This window comes from Caretta caretta, chromosome 11, assembly GCF_965140235.1.
Source record: "Caretta caretta isolate rCarCar2 chromosome 11, rCarCar1.hap1, whole genome shotgun sequence".
In the NCBI taxonomy this organism is placed as follows: domain Eukaryota; kingdom Metazoa; phylum Chordata; order Testudines; family Cheloniidae; genus Caretta; species Caretta caretta.
Window position 1 is genome coordinate 38,806,386 of NC_134216.1, and position 20,682 is coordinate 38,827,067.

Sequence of the window (20,682 nt, forward strand, 5' to 3'; positions counted from 1 at the left end):
ACACACAGAGCTCAACAGATGAGCAAATTTTTATAAAAGAATAAAATGGAAAATAAACGTCAAAGGAGAGTTTCTGCATCTTGGCACTCAGGTGGAGAAGGGACAGTTGCAGAGGCAATTCTAACAGGGTCATTCAGGAAAAAGAGTTATCAGCAGCTTCCTTTGAGTGTTATCCTCAGCTCATGTAACTCAATACAGCTCCTTTGGCTTCAATGGACCTACCCTAATTTTGACTTTAAGGGGACCACGTATGCGCTAGACACAACTTTGCCCTAGTGCAGCTGAACAGGGGCTAGTGACTCCCCCTATTTCTGTGCATCCATGTTAGGGTTGCCCAGATTACAGCTCTGGGCACAGATGGGGCTGAGTGCCTGGTGCTATCCCCCTGTGAGCAAGGGGTTACAGAAGGGATGGGAAGGAATGAGGAGTGGATGGAGATAGGGCTCCACCATCCAGCCCAGTAGCAGAGCTGGTCAAGCACAAAAGAGGTAAGCTGCATCCAGAAAGGGGAGAAGTAACTTGAAGAGAAGAGCTGGGGAGGAATTGTGCTTTGCTGGATCGGCCATAGGATGCGTCTTGTGTGATGCTGAATACAAAATGGGGACTGGTTAGGCCAAAACAAATAATTAAAAAAGGAAAATGGTGATGTTTCTTTGGTTCTTGTAGTCTGAATAAATGGAAAGATATCCCCACAGCTTTTTCTGTCTCTTGAGTAATGATAATATGATAGGCAGGAGGAGTTGTAGGAAAGACATCTTTAATAGGTATGTTAAGGAGCCAGCATCTACAGTTTGAGACACAACAGTTTGAACCCTGAGCCCCTGTTGTAACACCAAACCAGACCCTTCCTGAAATCTGGCCCTGAAATACATTCCCTTATTTAAAAATCCCCTGCAGCCAGTATATGGACAGAAATGTGTATGGACATCAACAGCAACACATAGCCTTAGTCTTTTCAGCTATTGAGGTAAAAGCTCTCCTATAGCTTATTGTTGTGTTCTGTCTTACTTGCTGCATGCTATTTCACAGAACTCCTTCAGGTCCTGAAATGCTTACCCAAGCTTGGGATTCACAACAATAGCTGCTGGTTGATCCAGTAGAGAGGAAATAAGCCACTTCCTGTACCGTCCATCTAGCTTTGCTACTTCTATTCGATTTGTCCCAGCATCAGTCCAGTAAAGATGCCTGAATTATATTAAAACACAATTAAAATGCTGTAAAAGGTTAAGATGCTATAACTGGGGATAGAGCTAAGAAAATCTGCTTATCTTTTAATAAGTTTCTTGTTGTTTTTCCTGTAGCACTCAGTATTCAAATGAAAAACAAAACCTGGCACATTAAAAAACATTGGGACCCTGTAAAATCACATTCATTTAATACCTATATAACTAATATAGGAATACTGCACTAATTGCATTGTAGAACTCCCAGGATGCCTCGCCACAGAAACCTGACTGTTGAATTTAGGTGCAGCTTGTTGCAGAATTCAGCAGACCTTACCTATAAGGTTAACTGGGTTTCTCTTTGCGCAGAAGTTTCTGCAGCTGGCCTCGTTTCCTGTCAAATAACCTTGATAAAAGTCCTACTGTGAGGTTTTATTATTACTTTTAGGCACTGCAGGTAACTAATGAGCATCTTCACAGATGCCATAGTCTTCTGGGAACAGAAATCTGATTAATTAAAACTGAAAATTAATTTACATTTGAATTAATCTGGTAACTCATGTGAGTGCATCTGTTTGGATTGCTGGTGCCACAGCTCCATTCTGTATTTTTATCTTTTAACAAAAAACATTTTCAGAAACAAGGTTGTTATAAATTTTTAAGTATCATACCTGATGTAAAAGTTTTCTGATCCTATGTGCAGAGCACTGTTTGCTCTTCCTTGGATTTTGCTAATCTTTATTGTAATACATTTGTTAATCTTCTTAGCTGTCTCAAAGAAGATCATATATTAAACAAAATAATATTTAGCACTTGTACCATGCCTCTTCTCTGAACCAATGTAGCCTCACCACCACCTTGTGAGCATAAGGAAGTATTGTTTTTCCTTAGGGCTTTCAATTAATCACAGTTAACTCACGCATTTAACTCAAAAAAAGTAATCACGATTAAAAAAATTAATCGTGATTAATCGCACTTTTAATTGCACTGTTAAACAATAGATTACCAATTGAAATATATTAAATATTGTTGGATGTTTTTCTACATTTTCAAATATATTGATTTCAATTACAACACAGAATACAAAATGTACAGTGTACACTTTTTGCACTGTAAAAATGATGGAACAAAAGAAATAGTATCTTTCAATTCACCTCATATAAGTACTGTAGTGCAATCTTTTTATTGTGAAAGTGCAACTTACAAATACAGATTTTTTTTTGTTACATAACTGCACTCAAAAAACCAAAACAATGTAAAACTGTAGAGCCTATAAGTCCATTCAGTCCTACTTCTTGTTCAGCCAATTGCTAAGACAAACAAGTTTGTTTACATTTACGCTTCTTATTTACAATGTCACCTGAACGTGAGAACAGGTGTTTGCATGGCACTTTTGTAGCCAGCACTGCAAGGTATTTACGTGCCAGATATGTTAAACATTCATATGCCCCTTCCTGCTTCGGCCACCATTCCAGAGGACATGCTTCCATGCTGATGGCACTCGTTAAAAGAATAATGTGTTAATTAAATTTGTGACTGAACTCGTTGGGGGAGAATTATATGTCTCCTGCTGTGTTTTACCTGTATTCTGCCATATATTTCATGTTATTGCAGTATCAGATGATGACCCAACACATGTTGTTCTTTTTAAGAACACTTTCATTGCAGATTTGGCAAAACACAAAGAAGGTACCAATGTGAGATTTCTAAAGATAGCTACAGCACTCAACCCAAGGTTTAAGAATCTGAAGTGCCTTCCAAAATCTGAGAGGGATGAGGTGTGGAGCATGCTTTCAGAAGCCTTAAAAGAGCAACACTGATGCAAAAACTACAGAGCCAAGCCACCAAAAAAGAAAATCAACCTTCTAATGGTGGCATCTGACTCAGGTGATGAAAATGAACATGAGCCGGTCTGCACTGCTTTGGATCGTTATCAAGCAGAACCCGCCATCGGCATGGACGTATGTCCTCTGGAATGGTGCTTGAAGCATAAAGGGACATATGAATCTTTAGTGCATCTCGCATGTAAATATCTTGCAACACCGGCTATAACAGTGCCATGCAAACACCTATTGTCACTTTCAGATGACGTTATAAACAAGAAGGGAGGCAGCATTATCTCCAGCAAATGTAAACAAACTTGTTCGTCTGAGCGACTGGCTGAACAAGAAATAGGACTGAGTGGACTTGTAGGTGCTAGAGTTTTACATTGTTTTATTTTTGAGTGCAGTTTTTTTAACATAATTCTACATTTGTAAGTTCAACTTTCATGATAAAGAGATTGCACTACATTATTGGTACGAGGTGAATTGAAAAATATTATTTCTTTTGTTTTTTACAGAGCAACGATTTGTAATAAAAATAATAATATAAAAGTGAGCACTGTACACTTTGTATTCTGTGTGGTAATTGAAATCAATATATCTGAAAATGTAGAAAACATCCAAAAATAGTTAAATAAGCTGTATTCTATTATTCTTTAACAGTGCGATTAATCACGTGATTAATCGCGATTAATTTTTTTAATCACTTGACAGCCCTATTATTCCTATTTCACAGATGGGGAAACAGAGGCACAAAGACGTGACCCCTGTCTCACTGTACAGATCCTGTGGTAGGTCTGCAGTGTAGTCTGAGGTGTGAGTACAGCTCAGGTAGGCCCCCTCACACAAGCTTTAATTTAGCTAGCGCAGCTAAAAACAGCAGTGAAGAATGTGACGGCACACACCACAGCACTGGCTAGCAAGGCGAGTACTTAACCAGGGTTCCAGGTGGACTTGTGCAGCCTACCCCACATCTTCAATGCTATTTTTAGTCAGGCTAGCTAGATCAAAGCTAGCACAGGTATACATGCCTAAACTGCAATCACACCTCCAGTTGCGTGTAGAAATACCCTAAGTACACACTGAGCAGTTTTTTATTTAAATCTCTCACCATTGCTCTAGTACTAATACAAATCCATTGCCAGTAATAGCAGAAGTGCCAGGATAGACAGGCTGCTGGTGTGTTTACCACTATGTTGCCTGTACCTGCTCACAACTGTGGAGATATTGACACATAAATGCAGGCAGCCCCCACTGCCCTCAGAGATAACCTTGGTTTTTGGGTTGATCTGTCATGGGTAACGTAGACAGTAAGAGAACAAGAAGGCTGACAGTGTAAATCTAAGGCTTTCAACACAGAGGTTTTCTCCAATGTTATCACACAGCTGTGGTGGAAGAAAAGAGATAATTTTTCCCCTCAGCCATTGAGTCAAAACCAGCAGAACTTTTCAGGGTAGTAAATCATGTCCTCCCACCAGATTGTCTTCGCCCTGCCCTGGTAACCAGCACAACATACGATGAGGAGCTGCCAACATATTTCACAGAGCATATTACCCAATCCAGGAGGCAGAGCAACAGGAGCCACCCATCAAGCCCACAACTAGAAACATCTGTCTCCTTTCCCCAGTCATTCACACAAGAGGCTCTGAAGAACTACAGGAAGTCTGACTCAACACTGGTAACTCAGACCCAACAAGCTAAAAAGGGCTGTCTCCAACTATGCTCGTCCACTACCAATATCCAGGTCTCCTCCCAGTCAGGTTTCAGGCTAGCATATGCAAATAGAAATAACATTAGTCATGCTGATGGATGACCTTCCACCACCCATAATGGGAAAGCAGTGAGATGGCCGAGTTCCTTGCTCTCAGGCCATGAACTCAGAGCTGTAATGAGCAATTCTTCCTCACTTTACCAGACTGCTCACTATGTTGTGCTTCTATCACCACATCTTGACTGAACCACAAGGAAAACTATGAAACTTAACAGTCTTAAATGTCCACACTACTCAGATGAATAACTCAGCACAATAATTTCACTCACTTCCAAGACAGACACTCAACTATCTCAGCGCCTCGGTGAGATCAGCCAGTAGATGAAAGGCAGCTGACTGACGCTAAAACTAAGCAAGGCGGCGGTGATGCCAGAGGGTAGAGGGAACCATTTTACAGAGATAATCACTGCCATGCTATCTCCCACCATTAAGGGAGTCTGTCTTCAGACAAGCTGTTTCATTGGCTGGGAGTTGCTTTCAGACTCCTCACTGTTTGTGCATGCTGAAATAGCTACTGCTGCCAACTCCCTTGCCAACAACTGCTGCCAACTCCCTTGCCAACAACAAATACAACGGCAACTCCCTGTATTTGGAATGATTGCACCATCCTTAAAACACTTCAGCTGGTCCAATATGCAACAGCCCATCTCAAAAATGAATCTTGCTACTGAGAACACATTGTGCCCCACTCACGATATTGGCTCTCCGCAGAACACTGGGTACATTTAAAGATTTCTCCCTACACCCATAAGGCACTCCATGGCGTTAGATCAAGCTATCTAAAACAACACCTCCTATTCAGGGACCACAGCCTCCTTCAATTGTTCCATCCCACAAGAACAACAAAAGGGTCAGCTCATAATCTCATAACAGCACAGGGGCCAAGCTTCCTCCACATCTGGTGCAAGGCCAAGGAATTCTCTTCCAGAGGAGCAACAATGACCACAGACCACCTCATCTTCAGGGTTAAGTGAAAAACTAAATTCTCTAGCCCAATAACTGAAGGAAGAAAAGGAAACGCTTTCACACACACTTAACATTCTAGTACCCTCAGATAATTCGAGTCTATGTTCAACTCTTGCTTTTGTTCTGTTCTGGGTGGCATTCAGACACTCTGGTGATAGGAACCAAGTAAGAACCTAGACAGATAGAAGACAGACAGACAGAAAGGGGGCTGGGAGCCTCCTCCCTTTGCAGAAGCCACAGGGCAAGTTCTTTCACAAGTTCTTAATTTAATGCTAGGGAGAATGTTCAGCAAACATAGTGGCCAGTGCACCGTAATCCAAACGAGGCATGACTGATCTGCCAGTTGGGGAGTATGTGCAGTGCCCAGGCAGCTAGCTAGAACATATGATGCAATCAGCAACAGGTGTTAGACTGAGGCACATGTTGCTTCTGATCAAAGAAGCAAAGTGCAAAGAAAAGTGCATTCATCTGGGCCACCTTGAGACCTCCCATCTCCAGCTCGAGGACGGCTTGTGCAGGATGCATGACTAGCACCATATTGCTCACGTCTCCTGCATGCCTGTCTAAGATAAAGGACTGGATTTCACATGTCTAACCAGTGATCAATATCTCAGACTCTCACCATATTCAAGTGTGTACAATTCCTAACTTTTCTGTTTACTCACCTCCCAACCCAGTCCACAGCTAGACCATCAGGATTAACTATGTATCTCAGATTCAAGTCAACTTCCTTCACAGGATTGTTTCCACTGCCATCAAATGTGGGGAGATAAGCACGTTTGATGGATCCAAACTCAGAGCCATGTCCCAAAATGCTGTAGTATACAATACCTACAAAAAATTCAAAAATCATTTTCATTGTGAAGTCATTTGAAATGTTTACTCATTTTTGGAAGATCCTACCCCTATTGAGATAACTATGGTATATGAGATACCAATTTAACATATTTCTATTTGTGTGAAAATCTCATGTTAGCCCTCAATGAAAATGAAAAATATAGGAAAATTTGCACAAATTCTAAAATCATCAGTCTAAAATATACACTTTGGATAAGACATGCAGCTGAAGTCATTAAAGAGCCCATGCCACATTTTGCAAGAGTCAGTGCCTTACCTCTCATGTCTATTTCATTGTACAGGACAGGCAGGATCCTGGGAGCTCATACAGGGGCTACACATGGCAGAGGATGAGTTCATTGGTAGGGTGACATATGACAGAACATAAGGATCCACCAGCCTTTTCCCCCTTAGGGTTGAGCGGTGGAGGAGAGACACATGACTGCAAACTACTGCAGTCCTGAAGCCCTGTTGAGATTAGAAGAGTGCAGGAACTAGCTGTGGCCAGCCCTGAAGTTGGGGGTGCCAGGGTGAGGGGCTTCTTGCACCCTCCTATGCTTGCACACATAGTAAGAGCCAGCCACAACCTTGTCATAAAAGTCACAATGTCCTTGGGTAAGAAATGAAAGGGAAAGAAAGAGACCACAAAACAAAACTCACTGACTAGATGTAGTAAAAGAACTGACAGGGTGTGAGAGGATAGGTCTGAGGGAGGCATATAGCTGAAGGACACATCCACTCCACCAGAACTGCTAACTAATCTAGTTTGACTGTAAATTAAAAAGGAAAATTAACCTCCAAAACTAACACTAGTTCTGAAACAAATAATGCATTGTTAAGTATGAAAGCTTCAAATATACTCACTCAGGCCTATTCCCTCAGGATTCCAGTCATAGTCTATAGCTTGGATGTGCTCCTGGTTATCAATGTAGTCAGAGTACTGCTGTGATGAGATATTGTATCTCCGAATTCGCACATTGTCTGGCAGGAGTAACAATGGGGGGTTACCTAGAACGCAACAATAGATTTTACTTCTCTGAATTCAATAGTACTCTCACAAGAGAAGCAGGTGAAAACTACCGATGGTCAAACCTAAATTAAAGTTTTAGAGGTTACATTTGGTTCAGAAAATCATATACCTGATAGAAAAAATACTTACTTGGACAATCATCTGAACTACCCAGCCCTTTTGGGTCTGCAAAACTGTTGTCAGATCCTACAGTTGCTTACTACCAAGCTTGGTGTTAACTACCATCACTAGTCCTGTTGACGTCAATGCACTCACTTACCACAATAAGCACTAAGCCTAGTAGTAAGTGTTTGTAGGTTCAGGCCTTTGGACTGGAAACCGTGAAAACTGTTTTTTTAATAAGTTTTCTTACACACCTTGGCTTTTCAAGCTTTTAAAAATGCTTACTGCAAACAGGCCAGGTGCCTTGCTTCCTCTTTGTAAGGCTGTTATTTAACTCAATACACCACAACTTTGTCACTTAGCCTTTAAAAGCTCGAAGTATCTTTTTATACACAGCATAACCCCGCTTCAATCACCATATATTATTACTGTTCCATTGTCAGCCCTCTTTTCTGTTTTCTCCAGCTCTTTGTTTTTCATTTTCTGAACCAAATCAGAATCTACCTACTCAATGACTGTCACATACTACGGCCACTGACATTAACCTAAGAGACAGAACTAATGATTGGAGTTATAAATGAGCTGTTATAAATCCTCTTGTTTGTGTTCATCAGTCCATGAACAATAAACGGTGATCTGTCAGCAAACTGTCTTTGATTTGCACCACTTCAATACACTGTCTTCTTCTGATACATTACTTAGGGGGTGGGAGCTAACGGGCAGCTGCCTTTTGCTGATAACCTACAGCATAGACAGTCTTTTGTTTTCAGGAAATCTGGATGAAGGGGAGAGGAGGGCAGGCACCCAACATATTTTAGAGTATTTATCACGTCAGATACCTGCAAGAAGTGGGTATTATTTTAATTGTTACAAATGGAAGCAGAGAGGGAGTATTTACATTCCTGCACAAAGATGTACAAGGTTACAAGGATGTACAGAATCTAATGCTGCACAAAAAGATTTTTGTTTTTCCCCCCTGTTATAACGGAGACGCCTACATTCATTAAAGTTATTACAGTTAGCTTGCTTTTCACAGGTGGCAATCAGTCAGGCTGTCAGTTAAACATACCATTGGCAGCACACTGTTTTCCCTCTTGATCACCCATGGACCTAAAGCCATCAGCACAGAAACATTCATAACTTCCTTTGGAATTTTTACAGTCCTGGGGGCAGGTTCCAAAGATCTCACACTCATTGATATCTAAACACAAATGGAGAGAGAAAATATCTCAGGTTTAATTGTTTCCTTAGCTAAACTAGTCACATTTATAATGTTGACGTTCTGATTTGGGGCAACTAGTGGGGAGGAACACAAAGGGGGCACCAGCCAAAGGGGGGCAATGGTTTCACCATGTGACACCCCACATGATTCCTCCCTGCCCCACCCCCAGCCTGGGGCCCCCACGCTCTCCCCATCCTGTCCCTTCCCCATCCCACGTTACCTGGTGGAGGGGGGCTGTCCCACTGTGCTGCACCATGCTGGCAGCGTCCCCTCCCAGGCAGCGTGGCCAGACGCTGTCTGGGACTTGGGAGAGTGCTGCTGTCCCCATCCCAGCACATGACTTGGCGGGGGCGGGGGGCTCTGTCCCGCTGCGCTGAGCTGCTGCACTGCGCCAGGCAGCATTCGCCACCTACAGCGTGGCCGGAAGAGTGTGAACAACCAGGACTCACTGCCAACACCATCCCAAAAGAGGAAGCTGTGTGTGGCAGGTAGAAAAGTGTGGAGTGGCCCCAGCTCACCCACTCAAACAGATACACCCAAATCCTGGCGTAAATATTGGGGGACATCTGCTGCTCCTGAGGGGGAGGGCCTTTGCTGCTGCTCTGGTGGGTGGAGAGAAAAGGGCCCCATGCCTCTGTGGGAAAGGACACCACCATTCCCACTTCAAGGGGTGGGGAAGGCTTCAGAGCAGGGGCGAGGCCATATGGAGATGAAGCCACAGGGGTCCTCATGTCAGGGTGTGCCTAGGGCCTTAGATTGCTCTAATCTGGCCTTGCACATGCCAAGATACCCAGGATGTGAAATGTTCTGCTCTGTAAAGGGATTCTAAACATGACATCACAGGCTCCCATGTTTATTTTGTCTCAGTTATTTCCAGATCCACTGTGCTTGCTTTACTAATGTTTGTACTAACTGTCTGTCTGGGATCTGAGAGTCCAGCTAGGTTCTTTCCATAGAGCACATCGTCACCAGCATTAAAGCTTCTGTGGGCTATATGCTACCCTCAGCAACACTTCAGTGTACATCTGTGCAAACCCCACTTCTTAGAATTCAGTAAATAATTCTCTAGACTGAGAGCTGACAGATTAGAATCCAGCTCACTCTCTCTTAGATGTGCCTGGTTCTATGGCCCTAGCTAGAGTAAGAAGCAATACAAATGTATTTTCATCTTTAAAGCGAGCATATATTATACTAGATGCACAGGAAACAGCTGTTGAGCAACAGTGTAGAACTGCACTGTAAGCAAGTCAGTGAATTTCTCAGAGCAGAAGCTTTGATTCTAATCTAATTATAGACAGTGGTAACTCAGATATGATCTAGCCTTAAGTCAGTGGAAAGGCTCCCCTTTATTTCAGTGCAGCTGGATCAAGCCATAAAACTCTAATTCAGCAAATAAGAATGTGTCTACCTTTAAACATCTGAGTACTCACATTAAAGTCAAGGGAGCTACTCACATGCTTAAAATTATACGTAAGTTAAAGTTCTTTGCTGAACTGGGGCCTAAATTCTGGGAGAGAATATATATTTCAGAAGCCAAATCTGTGTCATACAAGGTCCACTGAAGTGCAAAAATCCTCTTTACATGCAATAATGAATAGTTACATTTAAATTATTGTAACAAAACCAAATTGAACATCTTTCATGGAGAAGATTAATAAAATATTGAAAATACCATCGCAGGAGTTCCGGTTCAGCTCACTGGCATTGTACCCTGGCCTACAGGAACAGATAAAGCCTCCTTCACTTAAGTTGGTACAGTTATGTTCACAGATATTTTCAGCACAAGTTCGTCCTGTTCCTGAGTCTGAAAAGAATGTAAATCATTATTATTGGAAAAGCATAAACCATACTGAGAGCTACAATTTCTATTATTTTCTCTTATTTGTAAACAATTTTCAAATATTAAGTTGGCCTTCTCCTTCTTTCCTCCTTGGAAAAAACTTTCAGCAGACATGAAGGGCTTTCAGGGATTTCCCTGGCCATAGTACTACTTACTAATTACAAGGAGGTCAGGAAAATCTCAGGCAGGATCATTTCTTTGGCTATGAATCCATGACATTGCCATACTGAATGACCTCATTACCCACCCAGCCTACCCAGCACTAAGGGGAATGACATAAAATATTGGACGCCAGTTCAAAGCAGCTGCAACTATTGCAGGGATTTGGATAGGTTGACAGCCCCACTACAACCATCACCTCCCTCCCATCTCACAACCAAAACAGAATGCTTGCTAAATTCCTTTTACATGTGATATAGACCTATGTCAGCTATACCTTGGAATTAGGGTAGGTACCTAATTCATGTAAGGCCTGACCCAACCTTTACTGAAGTCAGTGAACTCCATTTACTGTAGTGGCCTTTGGATCAGGCCTCATATGGGAAGAAGCAAGGGACCTCTGACCCAGGGACCTCTGGTGCCAACTGGTAGAGGACACAAAGAGGATGTATGGGGTTTTACAGAGATCCCCTGGGTCAGGTATCTGCATAATGATTCACTAAAGGGTGGCTATGAGGTCTCTATTGAGAGCCAGCAGTCCGCTGTTCGTCATAATCACTGCAAAATGTATGCTCATATAATAATTAAAAGCTATATAATTATACTGGAAATTATGATCCTAAAGCCTTGAAGTTAAAGGCAGGTCACCAGGATTTGAATGCCTTGGACAGGTTCCTTTCAGGTAGGGGCTAGCAGACACGTATCTCTGTCTGGTCAGGAGTGTATTGTGTATTGTATGTATCACCTTGAAGACCTGTTTGCATTACTGAGCCTGATGCTAATGAAGAGATTATGAAATCACAAGAGAAGAAAGCTGCAGTAAAATACAAAAACAGCAGAGGGGTATCCTGTTTACGAGTGAAGACAATGGATTTTGGGGGTATAACTAGGAGTCCTGAAGCGCACCTGGATCCTTCACCAAGAAGACAAACTGTCAGCATGTTCTGTCTTATGAAAGGAGGGTCACAGCCAGCCTGACTGGAAAACTCCGCAAAGACTTTGGGTGAGCTAAACTTCATTAGATAGGAGAGTACCTTGTTATTTAAGTGTAGGCTCTATAACACGTTATGATTTTAATTTAGATGTAACTACTTGTTTCCAGTACTCTTACATGGTACTTCTCTTATCTCTAGTCTTTGTTAAAGAAACTTACACTTGTTTTCACTATAAACATATCTAATGTGCTGTGTGTAAATGAAGCAGTGATCTATGGCGATACTGGTAAGCTGAGGTGCACTGCATTTACAAAAATTACTCTGACACTTAGAAAATACAGCAAGTAGATCTATAACATGTAAGTAGAAACAATTAAATAACAAATGTGTATTGACACAGGATGAGGAAGGATGCAGATTTATGCCCAAAATATTATTTCACTAACTCAGTTAACTGTTTATGTCCTACAACTATATACCAATGCTAATTACAATAATTATACACACTTACCTTTATATACATACATATTATACACACACACACACACACACAGTGTCTTTGCATTCATATTTAAAATGTATTCCTGCAATTAAAGTTAGACACCTTTTATTCCCATCACAAAACAAAAGATATTTGTCATCCTGATTAGGTTTATAGAACTATTTAGTGTTATTTATTCTTTCTCTGTTTAATGCTGATGTTTGAAGCTGGAAAGGATCCAAACGCCGTAAGTTTGGTTTGAGCTCATGTCTGCCCATGAACAGTACAGGGCTGAATGCCATCAAATTGTCTGATTTGCACCATTTCACATCCTTTTTATACTTTTACATTTTCATCAGGTCACATCATTATTTTCCACTACTCAAAGTCCACTGGGATGGATGTGAAATAGAGATGCAAGCCACCTCAGAAAAGACTATGCTAACAGTTTGTGAGTTATTTGTGATATGCGAACATACTAGGTTTTAATCCCCAGTACATCATTTGGCACATTTTCACCTGAAGCCATAAACACCTGACAAACTGAAATCACAAGTGCATACTCAAATTATAAATCTAAGCTGTCTGTCTATTGCAGTCAAAATGCTTTATTCAGGTGGACTTCTCTAGGATCTCTCTGCACGCCCTATCACACACACATATTTTACTCAAAGTTTCCACATTGCAGTGACTCTCCTGATTGGTGTCAAGTATCAGAGGGGTAACCATGTTATTCTGGATCTGTAAAAGCGGCAAAGAGTCCTGTGGCACCTCATCTTGTGAAAAACTGTTAACAACACTGATGACTGGAGGTGACTTCAATCTGAGCACTGGCCAATAGGGTGCTGGTGTGAGATGAGTTGTTCACTTTCTCCAGAGATGGGTACTAAGCTGGTGTAAATCATGCTAGCTCTATTGACTTCTGAGGAGCTATGACAATTTACGCCAGTTCAGGGTCTGCTCCAGCCTCTACAGCATATCCTATTTTAGAACAAGACCAAATTGCTTCTTGTGAAGCACAAGACTCTTAGCCTAAACTTGCACAGTTCAGGATACTGAGCTTCTTAGTTTGCAAATGTCAATGTTTCGGAAAGATATGCGGAGGATGGTAAGATAACAGGAGCAGAGAGCAGTTCCAATTTATTATATTCTAGCTCTAGTCAATACTATACGTTTATTATTTCTGTTTCAAAAACTGTTTTTATTTCAGTTCTACTGATTACTACTATACTGCGTAACAACAACATTGTTACTTACTGCAGCCTATTTCATCAAAATGGTCTCCACAATCATCATAATTGTCGCATACGTAATGTAGAGGAATGCAATTTCCATTACCACATTTGAATTCTTCAGCCATACAAGGTCTTGGGGTAGGTTCTCGACCTACAATTCAAAAGACACACGCTACTGTCACCTATGAAGCTTCCCAACATCCACAAGTTAGGCATAATTCCTTTCACAGAGGAAGGAAATGAGGCACAGAGAGGTTTAATAACTTGATCACGTGAGTCAGGAAGTCTGTGGCATAGCTGGGAATAGAACCCAAGTCTGCCAATTCCCAGTCACTTTCAACTCAAAAACCAGACTTCCTCCTTCTACAGAGATACAAGGACTATTTCATAAACACTTTTTGTTACATATTTTCTATTCAACAGTGGATTCAACTTCTTGCTTTGGCAGGGCTATTTAATATCTTTTATCTCTATATTTTGTACTTTAACTCCAGTCTTTGATATTTTAGTTTAGTTGAGACCATTCTAGCATATACAACATGCTATTACAATTACATGACATTGGGTAATTTAAAAAGTCAGTAAATAATAAACATTCTTACGTTTGGGGCCAAATTCTGCTATGAAACGTGCACATGCAGTTCCCATTGAGTCAATGGGTACTGTGAATATATCTGAGAGCAGAACTTTGCACTGTATAATAAAGATATATAATAGAACGTATCTATTATTCCAGGTGCTAATTCTCGAATGCTATCACTGGTTCTTCATGGGCAGACTCATATGCAGAGCCCCAGTGAAATCAGTGTGGCTCCATGTGAGTGCAGGGGTCTACCCATGCAGAACTAGTTGCAGCATCAAGGCCTAAACACTTAAGATCCTCATACGTATTATTCAGGGTCCAATATTGTTGAGTCATGCACAACAATGGTCAGAATTCAGAGACAACCATGTTCAAAACAACTTCAGCAACATTTGCCATCCTGACCATTATTGAATTGCCAATTCTTTCTTCTTCATTATTTTAAACAGACTATACCATAACATTATAATTTGATATTTTTTTTCAGACTATACTAATTTATCAGCATGCTTACGGTATATGGTGGGCATACAATTGCTGGGGGAGGGACTTGTTACACATTAAACCTATACTTGCATCTATATGCTGCAAATATTCTGCGCTATAATAACCACAGTTCAAATCATTTCCTGCTGAACATTAGTTTTAAAATATTTGTTTCATTTTGTCATTCAATGTGGATGTTTTTTACTATTATTAAACATTACAAATACTTTACACTGATGGAAGTCCAAGTCTAGGATTACTAGAAAATGTATCTACTGATTACTGAATAAAATTGGCTGTACATGTGTAAACGTACAGTGCTCCTCTTTCTCATCGCTTCTATCTCCACAGTCATCCTCCTGGTTGCACAGCTCGTGACTGTAGATACAGCGATTATTTTCACAGCGGAAACGGAATGGTGGTTCACAGGGAATATCCACTGAAATGAAATAGATCAAATAAGCAAGTATGATGCAAACACTTATTGCATACAATCCATCAAATCAATACATCACTTTTTTTGGTTACCATGTGCCTCTATTTTAAAAAGCACTAGTCTTCCAGGCCAAAAGTATACATATTCTTCAGTCACAGCATTGAATTAGGTTTGTCAAAAGATAACCTAAAATCTGTGTTTCTAACATAGTGATAATCGACTTTCTTGAAAAAGGTAGTCTGTACTCCAGACAGCAAACATTCATCACTACTGCAGGGAATGCAATGCCATAGTTACCATGCTATTTTGTGCTCTATATCTTTCTAGACAACAGCAGAAATCATTTATAGAAAAGACCATCCAATTTATAAATGCATTTGTCATGGCTGCCTCAACTGTATGTAACGTATGTTTTTCATAGGTATTGGTCAACATTTCCAAACTTGAGTGCCGAAAGTTAGGACCCATAATCCATATTTAAGGACATGCCCTGACTCTAATGGGAGTTGAGGATGCTAGTCAGCATCATTGAAAATCAGACCCTTATATTACTAAATTTCAGTTAAGGCTCCTAATTTTAGGCACCCAATTTTGAAAATGCTGACTGTTATTCATATTTCTAATTGCTACAGGGATTGTCTCTCATCATTTGACTTCTCCCCTTTCTTACAGCTGCATATTTAGATGCCTGCAAAGCAATTAATGAGCTACAAAATCACAAGAGAGAGTATGAAGTGAATTTAAAGATGCTTCTTGTGAAACAACACTTTCTTGGTGTTTATCTTTATCAAAACCCATGAGAATCTCCAGTCAAAAGAACATATTTATGATTTAGCTCTTACTTCTGTACCACTAATGATTGTCATTATATAGTTTTACTAATGGAATCAACATTGTTCATTTTTATTTCATTTTTCTCTCTTACAGCAAAGGTGAAGTTCTTCATCAGAGTCATCTCCACAGTCATTGTCACCATCACATTTCCAATAGGGCTGGATACAGACATGATTTTTACACTCAAACAACATAGGTGGACAGTATGTACCATTAGGATAGCGTGTTGCTGGTGAAAAGAAATTTAATTTTTAGTATAAACAAGTTAGCTTGGTCTGAAATAATATTCAGGCATTTCGTAGGTCATTATTTCTTCCGCAACCTCTTCTCTACAGGAGAAGACGGCTAAAAGTTTGCAGGGGTAGCAGACTGCAAGGACTGAGGGCCACTGGCTAACTACGTTGATTAATTTAGATTAAGATTTTACAAAGCTAAATAATACTTTAAAGTTACTGCCAGAGGCCTTAGAACCACAATACGGTGATGTGAGTTTTACTGGCACTGTTTGCGTTTATCAACGGCAATCCATAAATATAATCTACACAAATTTCATACCAGCACCCCCAGTGAATGGTCAGGTAATTAACCAGATAATTAATTATTAATGTATTCACATTTATAAAGTGTCCATCCAATTATGTGGATCCTATACAAAATTTGAAAATAAACACAACTCAAAAGATCCAGAGACCATATATGGAACTCCCCCTCCTACACCTCACACACACAACCACTCTCCAAATCATTTCCCTTTCATCAGCTTCTACAGCCCATCAGTTACTTTCTAAGCAAACCTTCTTTCCCTTTCTCTGAACTAAAAACAGGGAAAATATGTGATTTTCAGCATGCCACAAAGATTGTCTAATCCAGCCTCTGTTGGACCAAATATGCTGGGAAATAAACTCCAGAATATAGGACCCATCATTGAAAATGTCCTGAGTCTTCCCCTTCCCACTTAATCCATGGTTTCTAGCTCAACTGCCTGGAAGGATGATCACAACTGCTATGACACCAACACGAGAAGAATGGCATCATCCCAGGTACCAAGGCTACAAACCATTTGGGCTCTGTAGATGAAAACCAGCACCTTAAACTTCACCTGGGAATCATCTAGCAGCCAGTGTAGCTCTATCAATGCAGAGGTGTGAAATGCCCCCCAAAAAACATTGCTTAATGAGGAAGCAGTCACATTCTGCGTAAGCTGCAACTCCCAAATGGTCTTAAAACGTAGCCCAGTGTAGAGATCAGGGGCACAATCCAGACCAGAGGTGACAACAAGAGAAACAAAGTGTTTTCCTGTTTTCATTTATAATGGGGGGAAGGGAAGAGGAATGAGACCATCTACAGCCCTGTGCACATTATAAAATCAGCCATGTTAGTCTGTTACAGTACAGTAGGCCTTGAAATGTTTAAAAAGCCATTCTGTCTTGCAGTGTAGCTGGGACAGAACAAAATCCTCACACTGTGCTAGACCATCCTTGCAAAGAGCAGGGCTTCTTGGGCATCACTCTCTCCAGCAGGTTTATTCTTTTAATCTATTTATAATTTGCCAGTGGAATACCTGAGAACCCATTAGTATATTAAAAAGTAGCTCTATGTATTACATTTTTCCTGAATTATTACTGAAGTCATTTGAGTTGCAGGTGTTCAGTACCACTCAGGATTTTGTCTATTGTATTAAACAGACAATAAAGACTAAGTTTCTGTAAAATTAAAGTGTGTCTTATGTGCTGTTCTTCCCCCATAAGTTCCCACCACACGCTTTAAACTCACGACAAGTCGCTTCGTCAGAGAAATCAAGACAGTCTGCACTTCCATCACATCTGAAGCGTTCTGCAACACAATGCCCACTGCTACATTGGAAATATCCAGGATGACATGTCCTCAGCTCTGAAAAGATTCCAAAATGATTAGTGAAATGTCTTCACGTGAAAAACAAGATCAAAGTGGATATTTTTCATGTACAGAAGATACCATGAAAAACTGGGCATTCACCATCCACACTATCTAAATGTAAGATAGTATTTGTGGCATATCCTGTTCTAAATAAAGGTAAACAATGTAGTGCAGTAAAGGTTGCTTCACTAATGCTGCTTGATGTAAAATATGGTTTTGCAGAATGATTTCAAACCTGAACAAACCTTAGTTTCTAATATGATGAAATGACACCCAAACGTCAATACGCACCACAGTCACGTTCATCTGAATTGTCTTCACAGTCATCGTCATGGTCACAAACCCACCGAGAAGGAATGCAGCGCAAATTATCACAACGGTATTCACTTTCCGTGCATTCGCGAGGGCCTTCAATTTAAAAGACAAGTGAAAACAACATGTGAAGTCACTCAACTGTAACTCTAAACATCCAAGCCTGTCTCATTAAAATAGGCAAAATGATTGCTGGGTGAGATGTGAGACAATCATTAAAATGGCAAGTTGATATTTCTGCATACATATTATGTGATATTAAACACTTCATGTCTCTCTGTGGGTTAACTCATCTCAAATTTGTTTTGTTACAACATTACCCAAGAGTGATTTTTATCTTGAGGAAATTACATCTCCTTATCAGAAAATAATACATTCAGTTTGGGCTTGATCCTACACTCTTTACTCAGGGAAATGTTTTTACACACACACACACACAAAAGTGCAGGATTTGAGCCCTTAAACCCTAGTGGAAATCAGAACTAATACTTTCACATACATTATAACATTCTTCTTGATAACTGGATTCACTAACATTTATTTCTGTACAATACAGAGATTATTCTTAACACAGCATTCCAAATGGCTCAGCAGCAACAATACAGACTGCATAGTGGAATAACTGAACTCTTGCAATTAAGAACAACATGCCTCACTTTCAGAAGAAATGGGAGGCTATAAGTGAAAAGCAAGGAATACTAAAATATCATGAGAGTGGAGTGACAACTCACTGCAGTTGTTCTCATCAGACCCATCTCCACAGTCATTATCTCCATCACACTTCCAGCGCAGCGGGATGCACCGGTGATTATCACAGCGGAAATCTCCCAAAGGATTGCAAGTCATCTCCTCTGCAAAGCACACAATTTGTCACCAAGACAATAAGCCAGCATACATTATCATACTCTTGAATATGCTTTGGACAGGGTAGAGAGATGCTTAGAGTAGGGTAGGATGCTTTGGATAGGGTAGAGTACCCAGAGGGTTGTAGAGATGGAATTTTCCATACCATAAACTGGGTCAAGTAATTTAGGGAAAGCAGTTTGGAAACATCCCATCAAGTAATGATATAGGATTGGGAGGGGAATGCTCAGGCAGAGACTTTGCACTTTCAGTAATTTACAGTAATTGTCTGGACATATCCATCTTCTAGAAAGGGAGACTGCTACTCCCAACACAAGGATTGCAGAGTCAGGGAGTCCTAAAACAACCCCCCTTTCCTACTTGTGCAGAAACATCAACTCTACTGTCCCTCAGAGGGGAAAAGTATAAAACAACCAGCATCTATAGAAACACATATTACCTGGAGAATAAATGATTTGGTGCAAGAAAAATGGTCAGGCTCTGTGTATATGGGTATGTATCTAATGACTCTCAGAGTGGCACACGCTTTTACTGACAAACAGCCAGAGCTGAAAGCCATATGGCACACTGTAGGCCAGACTGTCACACCCTGTTTTTCCTGAGTTATTCTGATTTAGATGTTGTGAACTCATGGCCTGCAAACTTAGTTTGTAGCATTTTAAAAGGTTTCAGAACAACTCTTGCAGCATCATAAATCCTCAACATGGGTGATTTTGGTACAGTGTATCCCCAGTTGAGCACTGGAAGTAGCTTTGAAGATATGCAAAAAGAATACTGAATGACAGCTTTCATATGAAAAAGACTTCCGTGTAAGCTCAAAAGCTTGTCTCTCACACCAAAAAGAAGTTGGTCCCATATAAGACATTACCTCACCCACCTTGTCTCACTAACATCCTGAGAACAACACAGCTACAACAACACAGCTTTCATGTGTGTTCCTAAATGTAAGATTTGGAAGCAGGAAAATATATTTTCCTCTATTTTATTCAGTGATAAGCACAGAATCAACATTCAATAATGAATAGTACAATAATAGTCATAATCTAGCTTTCAGGGGTTACAGGCTGTGAGCTACACGACCTACAGTGAATTGTTGTCCACAGAATTTTCCACCACACAAATGGATATCAGTGAAGTCAACTGACAGAAAATGAAAGAAGTACAAGCATATGAACTGTCACTGAGAAGACTTCCATGAGGGTTTTATAGCTTGGAGAAATATTCGCAGCATAACATCATTTCAGAAAAAAGCTTTTCCCTACACCTACCACAGCCTTGTTCATCACTGTTGTCTCTGCAGTCATCATACCCATTGCATACTGCCCACAGTGGAATACAGCGGTAATTGGTTCTACAGCTGAATTCGGTGTGGTTATCACACCGGTAGGCAGGACCCACTAAAACACAAGAGAGAGTTGTCAAAGAACATTGTATTACTTCTGTATGCGCATGACTTAAACATCTGATTTCTGTTTTATGGTGCACTACTTCCATTAAAAGGAGTCAACGACTGAAAAAAAAATCTGTCAGGTCATATAGCCCATCTCCCTGCTGGTGCACAATGGAGTCCTATTATACCGTTACCAGCATTTTGTCCACTCTATTTTTATGCTAAGTGACTGGGTATCTACCACTTTGCTTGGACAATTCCAATTAGTCACCGTCAGGAAGTTTTTCTTGATAATCAGACTAACTTTCCCCTTTCTT

At 40.5% G+C, this 20,682-nt stretch overlaps 1 protein-coding gene across 3 annotated transcripts in view; it reads right to left on the reverse strand.

Annotated features, from left to right (window-relative positions):
• LRP2 (LDL receptor related protein 2) overlaps nucleotides 1-20,682 on the reverse strand; it is a 180,735-nt gene that overhangs the window by 23,427 nt on the left and 136,626 nt on the right. For all 3 annotated transcript variants that reach the window (XM_048869191.2, XM_048869190.2, XM_048869192.2), the window contains exons 57-68: nucleotides 20,244-20,372; nucleotides 18,843-18,962; nucleotides 18,091-18,207; nucleotides 17,677-17,793; nucleotides 15,995-16,132; nucleotides 14,950-15,072; nucleotides 13,587-13,715; nucleotides 10,587-10,718; nucleotides 8,762-8,893; nucleotides 7,425-7,568; nucleotides 6,389-6,554; nucleotides 1,057-1,185 (exon numbers count right to left, since the gene is read on the reverse strand). In XM_048869191.2, coding sequence (XP_048725148.2) covers nucleotides 1,057-1,185; nucleotides 6,389-6,554; nucleotides 7,425-7,568; nucleotides 8,762-8,893; nucleotides 10,587-10,718; nucleotides 13,587-13,715; nucleotides 14,950-15,072; nucleotides 15,995-16,132; nucleotides 17,677-17,793; nucleotides 18,091-18,207; nucleotides 18,843-18,962; nucleotides 20,244-20,372 — 1,576 coding nt within the window. The remainder of the gene's footprint in view (nucleotides 1-1,056; nucleotides 1,186-6,388; nucleotides 6,555-7,424; nucleotides 7,569-8,761; nucleotides 8,894-10,586; nucleotides 10,719-13,586; nucleotides 13,716-14,949; nucleotides 15,073-15,994; nucleotides 16,133-17,676; nucleotides 17,794-18,090; nucleotides 18,208-18,842; nucleotides 18,963-20,243; nucleotides 20,373-20,682) is intronic.